Raw genomic sequence first — 15,720 nt, 5'->3', positions numbered from 1 at the left:
CCTCTGTCCATGGGGATTCTTCAGGCAAGAATACTGGAATGGGTTACCATTTCCTTCTCCAGAGCCTCTTCCTGACCCAGGAATCGAACCCGCATCTCCTTCATCGGCAGGCGGATTCTTTACCACTGAGCCACCTGGGACCCCCAGAGAAACTATCCTCTTGTCTTAAATTACAAATAAATCTGAGAAAAGAGGCAGCATTATCTTAAAGTGAAAGGACAACTTTATTGTTCACAAGGTTTACAAACCAGGGATAAGAAGCCTTTGACTGTAACCAAAAGTGTGTTCCTCGGAGGTGAAGGGGTGAAGGACTTCGAAAAGCACAAACTACAGAAGCAATAGGCAGGGGACTTGCAAAAAGAGACTAGATGACCCTGGCAGACTGACCGCAAGTCCTTGGTGGCTGACCTCTGGTTTCCGATGATGGCTGTCATCAGAGCATGTCCTGAGTGGTTTTTCAAGCAGGAATCTTAGCACAATCAGAAATTCTGACAGTTTTTGTTTGTGGTTTTTCTAAGAACACAGTGTACGTGACTGAACGCTATGTCTGTCATGACTGCCTGGCTCCAGTTTATTTGGGGTCCCTGTTAGCCACAGTGGGTCCTGTTTCCATGTTCTCTCCACAGGGGAAGCCTCGTTTGTTTACTCCTCCTTGTGTGAAGGTGTTAGTGGCTTGATCGTGTCCAACTCTTTGCGACCCCATGGACTGTAGCCCGCCAGGCTCCTCTGTCCATGGGATTCTCCAGGCAAAAGTACTGCAGTGGGTTGCTATTCCCTTCTCCAGGGGACCTGCCTGAACCAGGAATTGAACCCATGTCTCCTGCGTCTCCTGCATTGGCAGGCGGATTCTTTACCATTGAGCCACCTGGGAAACCCCCTTTAGGGGATGTTGTTTTTACAATAAAAGAATGAAGAGCAACTGAAACGATTCATATATGCCTAAAGATAAAATAGTTAATTTTTCTAATTAAAAAAAAAAAATCTCCTTTGGGACTTCCTTCACGGGCCAGTGATTAAGAGTTCACGTTCCAATGCAGGGGGTGTGAGTTGGATCCCTGGTCAGTAAGCTAAGATCTCACTTGCTTCACGGCCAAAAATCATAAAACAGGAACAAAGGGGCTTCCCTGGTGGCTCAGTTGGTAAAGAACCCGCCCGCCAATGCAGGAGACCCAGGTTCGATCCTTGGATTGGGAAGATCCCCTGGAGAAGGGAATGGCTACCCACTCCAGTATTCTTGCCTGGGAAATCCCATGGACAGAGGAGCCTGGCGGGCTACAGCCCATGTGATCGCAAAAAATTGGACGTGACTGAGCAACTAACACTTTCACACATTATATTTTTACCGGTTGCATTACGGGCATATCAAAACCACTCCAAGATAGGCACACAGAAGAAAAACTACTACATGCAGCATAGTTCAGTTTTGTAACAAGAACATCTATTTCCTCCTCACCCTCCTAACCATTCCTGTAGAACTATCAGGAAGACACCTGGAGACCAGATGTGACGAGATGTTACCTGAGGCAGGGCTTGGGGCCAGGTCCGCTAGCACCTCCGTGTCCACAGACCTCTGGAGCACCCCCAGGAAGGACCGGGCTCAGACACACCTCCTAGCCCTACTCCCCCGTGACCTTCTGAACCTGTAAGGGAAACCCAGATCAGAAATAAGAGGTCAGTTTGTTGGTTTCTTCACCGGATGTGTTGGAGTCAGTTTCATGGAGGGTTTGCTCTGGAAAGGACAAGACAGAAGGCCACAGGAGGTGTCCCTCCCCCCTCCCCCAAATCCAGGGACACCTTGAAAGTGCTTCTTGCCTGGTATAGTAGATCCAAGTGAGGCCATAGGTAAGAAGGAAACCAGCCCCCATCAGGGCCCCCCTAAGCAGGGTGAGGACCAGGGGCCAGGAGCCCTGATTCTCCCCAAAGTCTTGGGGGCAGAAAGAGGAGACACCTACAGGAGGAAGGTACAGGTGAGGTGTGAGTTCACACCTTGCCCCGCTTACGGCCCCAGCTCTGAAAGAGAGCATCCGGACATCCCTGGTGGCTGAGTGGTTAAGAATCTGCCTGCCAATGCAGGGGACACCCATTCCATCTCTGGTCCGGGAAGATCCCACTGGCTGCAAAGCAACTAACCCTGTGTGCCACAGCTACTGAGCCCACGCGCCTAGAGCCTGTGCTCCGCAACTAGAGAACCCACCGCAGTAAGAAGCCCGAGCAAAGCAACCAGAGAAAGATCTTACGCAGCAGTGAAAACCCAGCGCAGCCAAAAAATAGAGAACTGGGGCATCCTTGCTTCTACTCACCCAGTACAACTAGGTTTAAGGACACATGGCTGGAGCTGCTCGGGTGCTCAGCCCTGCAGGTGACCTCTTCTCCATCCCCTAAGACCACCTGGGGCAGCTCTAGGACCCCAGGATCCAAAGGCTGGGAGGCGCCCAGGGTCAGGCTCCCCCGGGCCCAGCTTACGTTGGCGGGGGCGTTGCTGTCGATGATGCAGACCAGGCGCAGGGACTGGCCCTCCAGGACTCGCAGGGAGGTGGCATTGCCCAGGATCTCGGGGACTGGGGAGACCGAGAGAGCAGGAAGGGCAGGGCTGAGAGGCCCTTCTCCCCTCTCTGTCCTCCCAGATATAGGACAGTGGCCCTGAGATTTCATCACAGGCAACGGCAAGTAGGGGTGAAGGCCCCCCGAGGTCAGGGGCGGGGGGAGGAGAGGCAACTCAGTGAACCCAGGACAGGGGATGGGTGTTGGAATAAGAGGCGGCTGTATCTCAACCTGGGAGATAATATCCCAGGAGGTGGCCTCTGATGTGTGAGCACGTGCTGGGCATGGACACGTGTGGGTCTGGCCACATGCAGGCCTGCACACAGCTGATGAAGGAGAAGGGAGACACGGAGGGAAGGAGGAAGGTCAGCTCTGGGCCTGCAGACACCCCTTGGTGGCCCCAATTATGGCAGGCTGGACAAGGCACAACTAGAGGCTGACGGGCCAGAGGGGAGGCTGCTCCCAGTCCAGGTGAGAGAGAATGCAGGCCTGAGCTGAGGCTGCAGCCATGCAGGTGGAGGAGGGGAGGACATGAGGCATTTTCAGGAAGTCAAGCTTGCAAACCAAGTCTTGGGGAGGGCTGGGTGAGACATAGCCTAAAGGAATTTCTGAGATGTAGACTCTGATTACTCAGATCGGAGGGTCCCGACCAAGGGGAAGTGGAGGACACCCAGGACAGAGATTTGTGAGGGCCTTCACTGAGGAGGCTAGAAAACTCCAGGGTGAATGAACCTGACCTTGCCCTCCTGCAGAAATGGGCAGGAACCTGGTGTTAGCTAGTGTTAGTCACCCAGTCGTGTCTGACTCTTTGAAACTCCATGGGCTGTAGCCCGCCAGGCTCCTCTGTCCATGGACGTCTCCAGGTGGGAATACTGGAGTGGGTAGCCACTCCCTTCTCCAGAGGGTCTTCCTGACCCAGGGATTGAACCTGGGTCTCCTGTATTGCAGGTGGATTCTTTACCATCTGAGCCACCAGGGAAGACCGGGAGCGTGGTTCCCAGCTTGGGAACTCAGTCTCCTCCTGGGAGGTGGAGATGGCACAGTCAGGAAACTGACAGAGAATCAGGGAAAGGATGGCATGGCAAAGTGAGGGGTGAGGAGAGGTGGGACGAGAGGGAACAAGGGGAGATGACAGTGAATCGTCACCGAGGAGTCCACAGTGGCCCCAGAGTCCTGCCGGGGACAGAGTGGGGGAGAGGGGAGGGGAGACGTAGCAGCCGAGAGGGGATGGGTGGGGAGGGGCCTGATTCTGTTCAGTCTTCACAGCCTCCCACCATCTGACCTCCATGCTGCCCAGGGATCTCACACCTGTGCTGTTTTCCCAGAAGACCCGAATGCCCAGGTTCTGCGGGGCGTCTGGAAGAGAAAGGAAGAAAAATTCTGCTGCATTGTGATGGGGGGTCAGCAGTAAGGGGTGAGGCAGAAGTCTCCGTGTCTTCGCCCCAGCTTGTCTCCAAGAAGAGTCCCCAAGTTTCCCACCAAGAACCCTGCCTCCCCCTCCCCTGGAGGAGGACCGCATCCAGGACCTGGGCTCTTGGCCCCACTCACAGGACACATTGAGCCTGATGGTCGCCTCTGTGCTCACACCAGCTCTGGGGAAGGTCACACGACTTGTGAGGTTGGTGTCGTGGTCCTGGGGCCTCGGGGTAAGGGTGAGCACTGAGGAGTGGGAACTCTTAGGGTGCAGGGAGGTGAGGGCAACCCCAGTCCAGGAGAAGGTGGGGAGCGTCCCCTTGTCACAGGCCCATGGCACCGCACAGGTGAAGTTGGTGGGGCGGCCGGATGCTAGGGTCCCCTGGACGTGGATGTCAGGTGTGTCTGTCAGAGCTGGAGACGGGGAGACACAGACCCAGGACTGGAGGGGGTGCCCCTGTGTGCCCCTGAGAGCAGTCTGTTCCCCAGCATCCTGTACCCCTGGGTCCCTCCCAGGATGAGAAGACAGGGTTCCCCTCCACCCTGCCCTGGGGTCCCTAAGGACCCCTATATGTGTGTTCTCCCCTTGACCCCATCCTTACCCGTCACCCGGACCGACAGCGGATGCCATTTATAATTGTATCTCACAGTAGGTCCTCTCTCCACCCTAAAGAAGTATACTCCTGTGTCCCTCCTCTGGGCGTCTCTGATGTCCAGGGAGCAGTCCTTGGTCCGGGGGTCTCCAAGGAGGAGGAATCGTCCCTGGGTCTCGCTGAGCACTGCATGCCCTGGGTGCTTTGTGGCCACTGCTGGATCCCTGTAATCATTGGCCGGCTTTCGGAACCAGTAGCTGTGAGCTCGGTCAGAGTCCTTCCAGCCTTCCCCAGGACAGGAAACGGAGCAGGGCTCGCGGACACACAAGCCCTCCTGCATCGACACGGACCGCGGTGCTTTCAGCCTGTAGCTCGGACCCAGAGCCAGGGACCCTGCGGGGAATCGAGGATCAGCCGAGCCCCCGCCCCGCCGTCGCTCACCCGCCCACAGCAGCGGCAGCATGTCTGAGCCGGAGGCTGTCTGGGCGTCCCCTGTGTGAAAAGAGAAGGGAAGGGAGAGGGAGGTGGGGCTGCGGGGACCCGAGGGAAGCTGGGGAGGAGCAAGAAACTGTTCACAGAAGAGGAATTTCAGAGCCGGAGCTCCTCCCCCTCCACGCACAGCGGACAGGACACCCCTGGGCCCAGAGACCCCGGAGACCTGCCCAGAGAGAAGCCGACAAGCAGGGGACCCCTGTCTTGACCCCCATCTGGGGCTCGTCCCTCCAGCACCAGAGCTCGGACCTGTGAGGACACCGAGGGCTGGGACTCAGGCAGCCTCCTAAGGCTCTCCCATCAGAGCTCCGCTGTCTACTCAGGGCGCTGCTCAACTCCGCTCTTGACCTGGAGAGTCACAGCCTCACGGAGACCCTCGGGAGGTCATTCCTGCAAGACGTAGAGCTGTTTACGGTCTGTGGGAGTGTCTGGAGCAGAAGACAAGAAGGGGCTCCTGGGTGGGTTGAAGCTAGCAGGCAGTCACACATTCACACATCCCCCCAGCAGTGAGAGTCTCTGGGTGGTGACCTGGAGACCAGAAGGGATACCGCTCACCTGGTCCCTGCCCGAGAGATGCTCCCCACCCAGGGCCCTCACTTCCTCCCCTGACACACAGCACTGCTCTGACGCGCGTCACAGGTGATATTGCTGTGTGTCCCAGCAGCATTTTGTGAAGTTTTTTTTTTTTTTTTTTAATGAGTACCTGCCTCCTGAGAAATCTGTGTGCAGGTCAAGAAGCAACAGTTAGGACCCGAAATGGAAAAAGGGGCTGGTTCCGAATTGGGAAAGGAGTACGTCAAGGCTGTATACTGTCACCCTGCTTATTTACCTTCTATGCAGAGTACATCATTCGAACGAAATGCCAGGCTGGATGAAGCATGAGCTGGAATCAAGACTGCTGGGGAAAATATCAATAACCTCAGATAAGCAGATGACACCCCCCTTATGGCAGAAATAGAAGAGGAACTAAAGAGACTGTTGATGAAAATGAAGGAGAAGAGTGAAAAAGCCGACTTAAAACTCAACATTCAAAAAACTGAGATCATGGCATCCGGTGCCATCACTTCTCAGCAAATAGATGGGGAAACAATGGAAACAGCGAGAGACCTTATTTTCTTGGGCTCCAAAATTAATTCAGATGGTGACTGCAGCCATGAAATTAAAAGACACTTGCCCCTTGGAAGAAAAGCTATGACCAACCTAGACAGCATATTAAATATCAGAGACGTTACTTTGCTGACAAAGGTCCATCTAGTCAAAGCTATGATTTATCCAGTAGTCATGTATGGATGTGAGAGTTGGACCATAAAGAAATCTGAACACCAAAAAATTGATGCTTTTGAACTGTGGTGTTGGAGAAAACATGTTGAGGTGTGGAGAGTCCCTTGGACTTCAAGGAGATCAATCCAGTCAATCATAAAGGAAATCAGTCCTGAATATTCATTGGAAGGACTGATGCTGAAGCTGAAGCTGCAATACTTTGGCCACATGATGCAAAGAACTGACTCACAGGAAGAGACCCTGATGCTGGGAAAAACTGAGGGCAGGAGGAGAAGGGGACGACAGAGGATGAGATGGCTGGATGGCATCACCGACTTGATGGACATGAGTTTGTGCAAGCTCTGGGACTTGGTGATAGACAGGGAAGCCTGGTGTGCTGCAGTCCATGGGATTGCAAAGAGCCCACATGACTGAGCGATTGAATTGCACTGATAGTTTTATTTTTTAATCCAGTGATAAAGAAAGATAACTGCTTTGAAGATGAAAACCTCAAAACTCTAAATACCAAATCCCGATTCCTTTTCCCTCACATCTCCTGGTGACCACAGTTTTATTTCCTATCGCTAGGAATTTGACTACATTAGGTACCTTGTATAAGTGGAATCATATATAGTTATCCAACTTACTTAATTTCCTTAGTTCATACGTGTGCTAGCATGTATCAGAAATTCCTTCGCTTTTCAGGCTGAGTAACATTCCATGATTTTGTTTGTTTGTTCAACTGTTGACGGGCACTTGGGTCACTTACATCACTTGGCTAATGTGAACATGCCAGTATCTCTGAGACCTGTGTGCAAATGTCTCTGAGAGTCACTGATCCCAGTTCTCTTTGATGGATATCAGAAGTGAATTTAATGAATCAGATGTTCATTCCATTTTTTATTTTTGAGGAAGTACTGTTCCCTTATCATTCCACCAACCCACATCCTTTTTCCTTTTATCTCATCCGTGATCATCTTACCTTAACTATACATTTGAAGGTCTCTGCCTTGGACCCCTCTCCTGATCTCCAGACATTACTGTCCAGTTTGCTCCCTGGCATCACAGGTGCATATCAAGGGGCTTCTCAGGAAAAAACATTGCATTTCGAAGCCCTACTCTCTGAAGTCTTATACAGTCCATGGAATTCTCCAGGCCAGAATACTGGAGTGGGTAGCCTTTCCCTTCTCCATGGGATCTTCGCAACCCAGGAATCAAACCCAGGTCTCCCGCATTGCAGGAGGATTCTTTACCAGCTGAGCCACAAGGGAAGTCCAAGAATACTGGAGTGGGTAGCCTATCCCTTCTCCAGAGGATCTTCCCGACCCAGGAATCAAGCCAGGGTCTCCTGCATTGCAGGTGGATTTTTTACCCACTGAGCCACCAGGGAAGCCCCTGAAGCCCTCCACGTAACACAATTCCACCTGCCCAGTTGTTCAGGAGAAACATTTCAACATCATCTTTGCTCCTCTTTTTCCCTCACTTACCACCACTAAAAAATTTACCTCCACTAAAAAATTTCAGGTACTTCCCTAGTGGTCCAGTGGCTAAGACTCCCTGCTCCCTAGATAGGAGGCCTGGGTTCAATACCCCAGTGAGGGAACTAGATCCCACGGGCTATAACTAAGAGTCACATGCTATCACTGAAGATCCCACATGCTGCAACTAAGACCTGGCTGGGCAAATAAATAAGCATGGTAAAATAGAAAAGAAAGTAACTTGACCTTCACAACAGATCCAAATATACCCTCCCTGTCTACACGACCTCCTTGGTCCATCGCAGCATCACCTTCTGCCTGGGGTACCCAGCAGTCTTGTCACTTCTCATTTTTGCTGCCCTGGACCCTCTCTGGCTGATTCTGAGCTAAATAGCCATTCAGATCCTGCACCTTCCCTTGTGTGATTTTCCCCTAAATATGTGTGATTAGCTGATGTGCTCTAATTTTATTCATAATATAATTTTTAAAATTCTTGTCCACATAATGACAGCACCATGAAGACGGAAGTGCTCCTCATTCCCTTTGCTTTATTTCAGTAAAATATTCATAAAATAAAAATCATTTTTAACAATGTATATGGTACACTTTAGAGCTTCCCTGGTAGCTCCGTGGTAAAGAATCTGCCTGCCAAGCAGGAGACTCAGGTTCAATTTCTGGGTGGGGAAGATCCCCTGAAGAAGGACATGGCAACCCACTGCAGTATTCTTGCCTGGGGAAAACCCATGGACAGAGGAGCCTGGAGGGCTACAATCCATGGCATTGAAGAAAATGGACATGACTCAGCATCAAAACAACAACATGTTACACCTGAGTGGCAGTAAGTACATCACCATGTTAGTGTAACCATGCTGCTGTTGCTGCTAAGTCGCTCAGTCGTGTCCGACTGTGTGTGACCCCATAGACGGCAGCCCACCAGGCTCCTCTGTCTATAGGATTCTCCAGGCAAGAATACTGGAGTGGGTTGCCATTTCCTCCTCCAGTGCAACCATCACCATTGTATATTTCCAGAATGCTTTCATCATCTGAAACAGAAACTCTGGGTGGAGAGTCAGCAGGGGTGAGCCCGCGAGGACTTCGAATCTGGCCTGTGGTGTGGGCCCCTCCATCCCCTGCGTGGGGAGGAAACAGAGCTGCTCCTACTGTACGGGAAGTGGATGGAAACCATCTCTGGTGAGTTCTCTGACCCGAGGGCTGTGTTTCCCAGCGAGAGGAAGCAGGAGATGCATGGGTTCAGTGACTCAGGGAAGAGATGAGGCTGTTGGAAGGACCAGGGTCAGGACGGGGAGGAGACAGGCTTCAAGATGAGCTGTGCTTAGGAGGAAGGTTGGGGAGCGTTTAGTGATTTGTTGGATCCGTAGAAGGGGGCTGGGATTAAAGGCGGGCAATTTCCCCTAGCACCCTCGCCCACCTTGCCCTCTCACCCCGCCCCCCTCACCCACCTTGCGCCCCATCCCCTTCTAGCCTTCAGATGGGGGCTGTCATCAATGGGACAATAAACCCAGTAGAGCAACGGATTTGAGGAGGAAAATGGCAGCTGAGTTTTGGCTGCCACGAATGTAGCAATCCCAGGAGCCATCCCAGCGGAGGCGTGCACTGGGATGTTGGGTGGTGAGATGCCCCATCACTCACCTGAGGGGTTAAAGGGGGATTTCCTTTGCTTCTGACGCGCCCCCTGCCGGCCCGGCTGACGTCCTTGTGCAGCACCACACTCTGCAGGACAGATCAGGCTCTTGCAGTCTTTTCAGATTGGGATTCAGCGGGGATGGGGGCTCACCCACCCCCCAGCAGTGGTTCAGGGACAGGAGGGGTGGGACAGGGCGGTTGGCCCCACAGACCTCCTGGAGCACAGCAGGGACGTCCATCCCTGACAGTGGGCTTGGGCGGGGGGTGGTGAAGCCGGTCCCCAAGCGGAATCCTGAGGTGCCCCTGCCCACCCTCCTTCCCCTCAGCCTCCTCCCCCGGGGCAGTTCTCACAGGAGGCCCAGGAGACACAGGAGGAGGAGCAGGGTCTTGACAGCCGCTTCCCAGATGGCCACCAGGGCCGCGTCTGCCGGGCGCGCTGACCGCCCTGTGGGAGAGTGGCCGAGGCCGCGTCACCCGCTGGTCCTCAGCCTCGTCCTCCGCTTCCAGGTGGCCTGCGGACCCTGGCCTTCCAGGCTCCCCTCGCTCACCGGATGGAGGAGCCCACACGCCCGCCTCCCCACCCGCCAGCTGCCGGGGCACTCAGGGCCTGCGGGCGGGGGTGGGCCTCCGCGGGCAGCCCCGACACTCACTCTGCAGCGAGACCCTCAGGGAGACGTGCCGGGAGCCCAGGGCGTGCTGGGCGCGGCAGGTGAACTCCCCTTCGTCTCCCGTGAGCACCCGCGGCAGCTCCAGCACTTCCGGGTGGCCGGGCGTCGAGGCGCTCAGGGTGAGGCTGCCCCGGGCCCAGCTGATCCTGGCGGGGGGGTTGCTGTCGACAGCGCAGACCAGGCGCAGGGACTGGCCCTCCCGGACTGAAAGAGAGGATCCGTTCTCCTGGGCTTTGGATGCTAGAGGAAAGGAGACCGAGGGTCAGAGAGACCCAGAGACTGGGAGGAAGAGGAAGATCTACTCGGAGGAGGGCTGAGGGGGAGTGGCCCACAGACACTGACGGGGAGAGTCACAGGCTCTGTGAGGGGGATCCGGGGACAGCGTGAGCCCGCGCCCTCGCACTGCTATGTGCTCAGACGGGGCGCTGCCTGGTGGATCCAGTCCCCACGAAGCAAACAGGGAGCCTCTTGGCCCACACAGTTCAGTTCAGTCCAGTTCAGTCGCTCAGTCGTGTCCGACTCTCCGCGACCGCATGAATCGCAGCACGCCAGGCCTCCCTGTCCATCACCAACTCCCGGGGTTCACTCAGACTCATGTCCATCGAGTCGGTGATGCCATCCAGCCATCTCATTCTCTGTCGTCCCCGTCTCCTCCCACCCCCAATCCCTCCCAGCATCAGACTCTTTTCCAGTGAGTCAACTCATCGCATGAGGTGGCCAAAGTATTGGAGTTTCAGCTTTAGCATCAGTCCTTCCAATGAATACCCAGGATTGATCTCCTTTAGAATGGACTAGTTGGATCTCCTTGCAGTCCAAGGGACTCTCAAGAGTCTTCTCTAGCACCACAGTTAAAAGCACCAATTCTTCAGTGATCAGCCTTCTTCACAGTCCAACTCTCACATCCATACATGACCACGGGAAAAACCATAGCCTTGACTAGACGGAACTTTGTTGGCAATGTCTCTACTTTTTAATATGCTATCTAGGTTGGTCATAACTTTCCTTCCAAGGAGTAAGCATCTTTTAATTTCATGGCTGCAATCAGCATCCGCAGTGATTTTGGAGCCCCCAAAAATAAAGTCTGACACTGTTTCCACTGTTTCCCCATCTATTTCCCATGAAGTGATGGGACCAGATGCCATGATCTTAGTTTTCTGAATGTTGAGCTTTAAGCCAACTTTTTCACTCTCCTCTTTCACTTTCATCAAGAGACTTTTGAGTTCCTCTTCACTTTCTGCCATGAGGGTGGTGTCATCTGCATATCTGAGGTTCTTGGCCTACACAGGACACCCCTAAGTGCTGTCAGCCCTCCCGTTAATTCCATGTCCCCTTCGTTTAGAACCCACAATGACCCTGAAAACTCTTGTCCCTTATTCATGGTTTCACTTGACACCAATTTACTGATTTAACAAGCTGTCTCCAAGGAGGCTCAGGCTTCCCTGGTGGCTCAGTGGTAAAGAACCCCACCTGCCAGTCCAGGAGATGCGGGTTCGATCCCTGGGTGGGGAAGATCCCTTGGAGGAGGAAATGGCAACCCACTCAAGTATTTTTTCCTGGAGAATCCCATGAACAGTACAGCCTGGTGGGCTAAAGTCCATGGGGTCACAAAAGAGTTAAGACATGACTTAGCAATAGCAACTAAACAACAAGGAGGCTCACTCATACAAACAGTCTGGTGATGAGCTCGGGCCCAGGAACAGGGGCTCACAACACCACATATTACTTATGGTGGCAGTGACTCTGGGTGGCAGGAGCCCCTGGGTATGGCAATGTTAATGCTACTGTCAGGCCCAGGAGGGCTTCCTGGAGAAGGCAGCATCCGCAGTCAAGTATAGAAAGGAAAGCAGGGATGGCAAGATGATGATGAAGGGTTGGAAGGGCATTAAAGAAAGGAGGAACAGAGCGTGCAAAGATGACCAAGGCCTGTGCATATCAGGGAAAAGCACATAGACTTGCAAGGCTGGAGGGAAGGGGTTGGGGTGGGTTTGGGGGGGCCTTCAGAAATGAGGCCACAGGACGAATAGTGGCATTTGTTTTTTTAAACTCAAAGTGGGAGAAGCAAATGTGATTGATAAATGTAGCTGTGGGTATGCATACATACTAAGTCTCTTCAGTCGTGTCCAAATCTTTGCAACTCTATGGACTAGCCAACCAGGTTCCTCTGTCCATGGGATTCTCCAGACAAGAATACTGGAGTGGGTTGCCATACTTTCCTCCAGGGGTCTTCCCAATCCAGGGATTGAACCCAGGTCTCCCACATTGCAGGCAGATTCCTTACCATCTGAGCCACCAGGGAGGCCCAAGAATACTGGAATGGGTAGCCTATCCGTCTAAGCACTGTGAAAATCACTGTGTGTGCATGTATGCTCAGTCACTCAGTCATGTTTGACTCTTTGCGACCCCATGGACTGTAGCCCACCAGGTTCCTCTGTCCATGGAGATTCTCCAGGCAAGAATACTGGAGTGGGTTGGCATTCCCTCCTCTAGGGCATCTTCCCAACCCAGGGATCGAACCCAGGTCTTCCACATTGCAGGTGGATTCTTTACCATCTGAGCCACCAGAGAAGCCCACTATATTCAATGTCCCATGATAAAGCATAATGGAAAGAATATAAGAGAATATTACAATAGTTACAAGATTACTTGTGCAGTGTTTCGGTTAGTAGAATAAAATGAACACCACAATTTCCCACTGACAGATGCACAGGAACTCAGAATTCATCTGTGCACTGGAGTACTCCACAGTCCTGAAGAAGAATAGGGATGTCTGAACTACTGCTATCAAAGGATGCCTAAGATGCTTTGGGCAAGCAACCAAGGCTCAGAACAGCTCGTGGACACTGGTAACTTCCCACAAGGGGACTGGGCATCTGAAGACAGACTCTGCTGAACATTTTGAATTTTTGATCCTGTGAAATACATATGACAAGCCTAAGCAGCATATTAAAAAGCAGAGACATCACTTTGCCGACAAAGGTCCATATAGTCAAAGCTATGGTGTCTCCACTAGTCATGTACAGATGTGAGACTTGGACCATAAAGCAGGCTGAGCACTGAAGAATTGATGCTTTCAAACTGTGGTGCTACAGAAGACTCTTGAGAATCCTTTAGACTGCAAGGAGATCAACCCAGTCAATCCTAAAGGAAACCAACCCTGAATATTCACTGGAAGGACTGATGCTGAACCTGAAGCTCCAATACTTTGGCCACCTGATGCGAAGAGCTGACGCAATGGAAAAGACCTGGGAATGACTGAGGCAGGAGGAAAAGGGGGCAACAGAGGATGAGATGGTTGGGTGGCATCACTGACTCAATAGATAAGAGTTTGCAAAAACTCCAGGAGACAGTGAAGGACAGGACAGTCTGGCGAGCTGCAATTCATGGGGTCGCAAAGAGTTGGACATGACTGAGTGACTGAACAACAATACATAACCTGTCAAAATAGATGTAAATTACAAACTATTGGGTGAGGAGTTCCCTGGTGGTCCAGCAGTAAAGAATCCACCTGCCAATGCAGGAAACATGAGTTTGATACCTGGTCCGGGAGGATCCCACATGCTGCAGGGCAACGAAGCCCATGTGCTACAACTACTGAGCCCGTGCTCTAGAGCCCAGGAGCCGCAACTACTGAGCCCACGCACCGCAACTACTGCAGCTGGGCACCTAGAATCCGTGCTGTGCAACGAGAGAAGCCACCGCAGTGAGAACCCCTACACCGAAAGCAGAGAGTAGCCCCTGCTCACCACAACTAGAGAGAAGCCTGTGCAGCAACGAAGACCCAGTGCAGCCAAAAATAAAATTTTAAATGTAAAACTATTGGGAGAAAATAAACAGCAGAGCTGGAGGAGTCAGGTCGTGAGTGGTGAGGCGGTTTGAGAGGTGGGCTCTGCCCTGTGGATGTCGCCCTGATCTTGGGAAGTAGAGGAGGAAGTGGACAAATCCCAGGGGAGTGAGGGGCCAGTGGGGACAGCTGGGCACAGCGGCCATGGGGCTGAGGAGGGGCAGGGACCACTGGGTTCACCCACTAGGGGGCTCTGGTCACTGGGGTGGGTCCAGAGTGAGACAGGGACCAGCAGAGACCAGCCCAGCCCTGAGCTGGAAGCAGCCTTGCTCCCAACAGCCCAGGAGGAGACCTCCTTCTTACCTGTGCTGTTTCCCTGGAAGACCGTCACAGTCAAGTTCTGTGGCGGGTCTGGGACAGGGAGACATGGCGGATCCACGTCAGTGGCGAGGCCTTGGTGGACATGTGCCCAGTGTCCCCAGGAGCTGCAGAAACGGGGAAAGGGTGGGGGGGGGGGCGGGTGTCCTCCTGACACCCTCCCAGCCTGGATTCCAGAACCCGATGTCTGAGGCCCTGGTGCCCCCTTCCCCTCTGCCCTCTGACCCCATCAGGGACCCAGGTGCCCTGGCCCAGCTCTCACAGGACACGTTGAGGCGGACGACCCTCGCTGTGGTCACTTCAGCTCCAGGTAAGGTCACCTGACAGGTGAGCTTGGAGCCATGGTCCTGGGGCCGTGGAGTCAGGGTGAGCACCGAGGAGAGGGCTGTCGGGAGACCCTGGGAAGAGACGGTGGCCCCCTTCCAGGAGAAGACGGGGGGCGTAGCCCGCTCACAGGCCCAGGGCACAGAGCAGGTCAGGTTCCCGGGGCGGCCGGACACCAGGGTCCCCGAAATGAGGATGTCAGGTGTGTGGGTGAGGGCTGGTGACAGGAGCGGGGAGACAGGGGATCGGGAGGAGGGTTTTGGGTGTGGCCTCCAGAGAAGCCTCTGCTTTGGTCCAGCCTCTCCCCCTGGGCCGCCCCTTTACCCCAGACACCCTCCCAGGAGGGGTTCCCATCCCAGCCCTGCCCTGGGACCCTCCCTGCGGCCTCTCCTGGACCTCCCCCTACAGCCCATCTTACCTGTCACATGCAAGGAGAGCTGGTTAGACATATAATTGTTTTTCACACTTCCTCGTTCCATTCGAAAAAAGTATGAACCATTGTCCCTCCTCCTGGCATCTCTGATCTCCAAGGAGCAGTTGTAGGCCTGGGTGTCCCCGAGGAGACGGAATCGTCCCTGGGTCTCCTCCTGCACTTCTCTGTCTGGGTTGTTTGTGGCCACGGGAGCATCCTTGGATGTCACAGCCCCTTCCCGAAACCAGTAGCCCAGAGTTGAGGTAAACATGGCCCAGACATTCCAGGGGTAGGAGAAGGAGCAGGGCACATGGACACACAGGCCCTCCTCCACCGTCACCAGCTCTGGCACCTGCAGCTTGTAATTCTCCCCAGTGCCCATCTGGCCCTCGGCTCCCTCCCTCCGCCAGAGCAGGGCCACCAGCAGCAGCAGTGGCAGCATGTCTGTGGTTGGAGGTGGCAGATTCCCTCAGGGCAAGCCTCTTTCTTAAGGTTCATTTCGCAGGAAATGGAAGTGGAAGTTGCGAGATCTAGAGGAGGCACCAACAGGAAGATGAGGGTGAGGTCAGAAGGAACCTCTGTCAGAGGAGGAAGTTCACACCAGAGAATGTTGGCAGTGGAAGAGCCCTGAGGGATCCACCACCCACCCACCACCTCATGTCCACTCCTGGGGAGGCTGGCCAAGGAAGGTGAGAGACTTGCACAGATTCACATCCGATGCTGGGCCAGAGTCCCA

At 53.7% G+C, this 15,720-nt stretch overlaps 2 protein-coding genes across 16 annotated transcripts; both read right to left on the bottom strand.

Moving 5' to 3' along the window:
• Nucleotides 1-200: 200 nt before the first annotated feature.
• Nucleotides 201-5,427, bottom strand: LOC129546458 (sialic acid-binding Ig-like lectin 14). 7 transcript variants are annotated; one of them, XR_016035782.1, is made up of 7 exons: nt 5,289-5,427; nt 4,557-4,940; nt 3,850-4,368; nt 2,301-2,558; nt 1,813-1,948; nt 1,519-1,640; nt 201-793 (listed from the first exon to the last, which is right to left on the bottom strand). XR_016035782.1 is itself a non-coding variant. In XM_088830101.1 (6 exons), exons 2-6 carry the CDS (start codon nt 4,885-4,887, stop codon nt 1,598-1,600), a joined length of 1,287 nt encoding a protein of 428 aa, XP_088686227.1. In that variant the 5' UTR covers nt 4,888-4,940; nt 5,289-5,427; the 3' UTR covers nt 201-1,597. The 7 variants fall into 7 exon arrangements, 4 of the variants coding, with proteins under 4 accessions (XP_088686227.1, XP_055267422.2, XP_088686225.1 ...); XR_016035783.1 differs by having other exon boundaries at nt 201-789; XR_016035784.1 differs by having other exon boundaries at nt 201-445.
• Nucleotides 5,305-15,565, bottom strand: LOC129546464 (sialic acid-binding Ig-like lectin 8). Of its 9 annotated transcripts, XR_016035786.1 has the most exons (8): nt 14,991-15,565; nt 14,511-14,789; nt 14,234-14,281; nt 10,072-10,329; nt 9,773-9,866; nt 9,428-9,508; nt 5,869-5,934; nt 5,374-5,429 (listed from the first exon to the last, which is right to left on the bottom strand). XR_016035786.1 is itself a non-coding variant. In XM_088830103.1 (7 exons), the coding sequence occupies exons 1-7, from the start codon at nt 15,424-15,426 to the stop codon at nt 5,404-5,406; spliced, it is 1,194 nt and encodes a 397-aa protein (XP_088686229.1). In that variant the 5' UTR covers nt 15,427-15,565; the 3' UTR covers nt 5,305-5,403. The 9 variants fall into 9 exon arrangements, 8 of the variants coding, with proteins under 8 accessions (XP_088686229.1, XP_088686228.1, XP_055267433.1 ...); XM_088830103.1 differs by lacking the exon at nt 9,773-9,866 and having other exon boundaries at nt 5,305-5,429; XM_088830102.1 differs by lacking the exon at nt 9,773-9,866 and having other exon boundaries at nt 5,345-5,467.
• Nucleotides 15,566-15,720: the final 155 nt, after the last annotated feature.

This window comes from Moschus berezovskii, chromosome 22, assembly GCF_049115385.1.
Source record: "Moschus berezovskii isolate FMDL1 chromosome 22, NW_MosBer_1.0, whole genome shotgun sequence".
Taxonomy (NCBI): Eukaryota; Metazoa; Chordata; class Mammalia; order Artiodactyla; family Moschidae; genus Moschus; species Moschus berezovskii.
This window is presented reverse-complemented; position numbering and strand designations above follow the sequence as displayed.

Bases quoted from the DNA above. Each gene is read 5' to 3' on its own strand.
- LOC129546458 (XM_088830099.1), bottom strand. From the start codon at position 4,887: ATGCAGGAGGGCTTGTGTGTCCGCGAGCCCTGCTCCGTTTCCTGTCCT. The intron at 4,369-4,556 runs GTAAGGATGGGG...CCCCGTCTCCAG, and splicing joins GCTGTCGGTCCGGGTGACGG to CTCTGACAGACACACCTGAC. The intron at 1,949-2,300 runs GTGAGTAGAAGC...TTCCTCCTGTAG, and splicing joins CTTAAACCTAGTTGTACTGG to GTGTCTCCTCTTTCTGCCCC.
- LOC129546464 (XM_088830102.1), bottom strand. From the start codon at position 15,426: ATGCTGCCACTGCTGCTGCTGGTGGCCCTGCTCTGGCGGAGGGAGGGA. The intron at 9,509-10,071 runs GTGAGTGTCGGG...TCTGTCCTGCAG, and splicing joins CCTGAGGGTCTCGCTGCAGA to AGTGTGGTGCTGCACAAGGA. The intron at 5,935-9,427 runs GTGAGTGATGGG...TTTCCCCAGCAG, and splicing joins ATCCCCCTTTAACCCCTCAG to TCTTGATTCCAGCTCATGCT.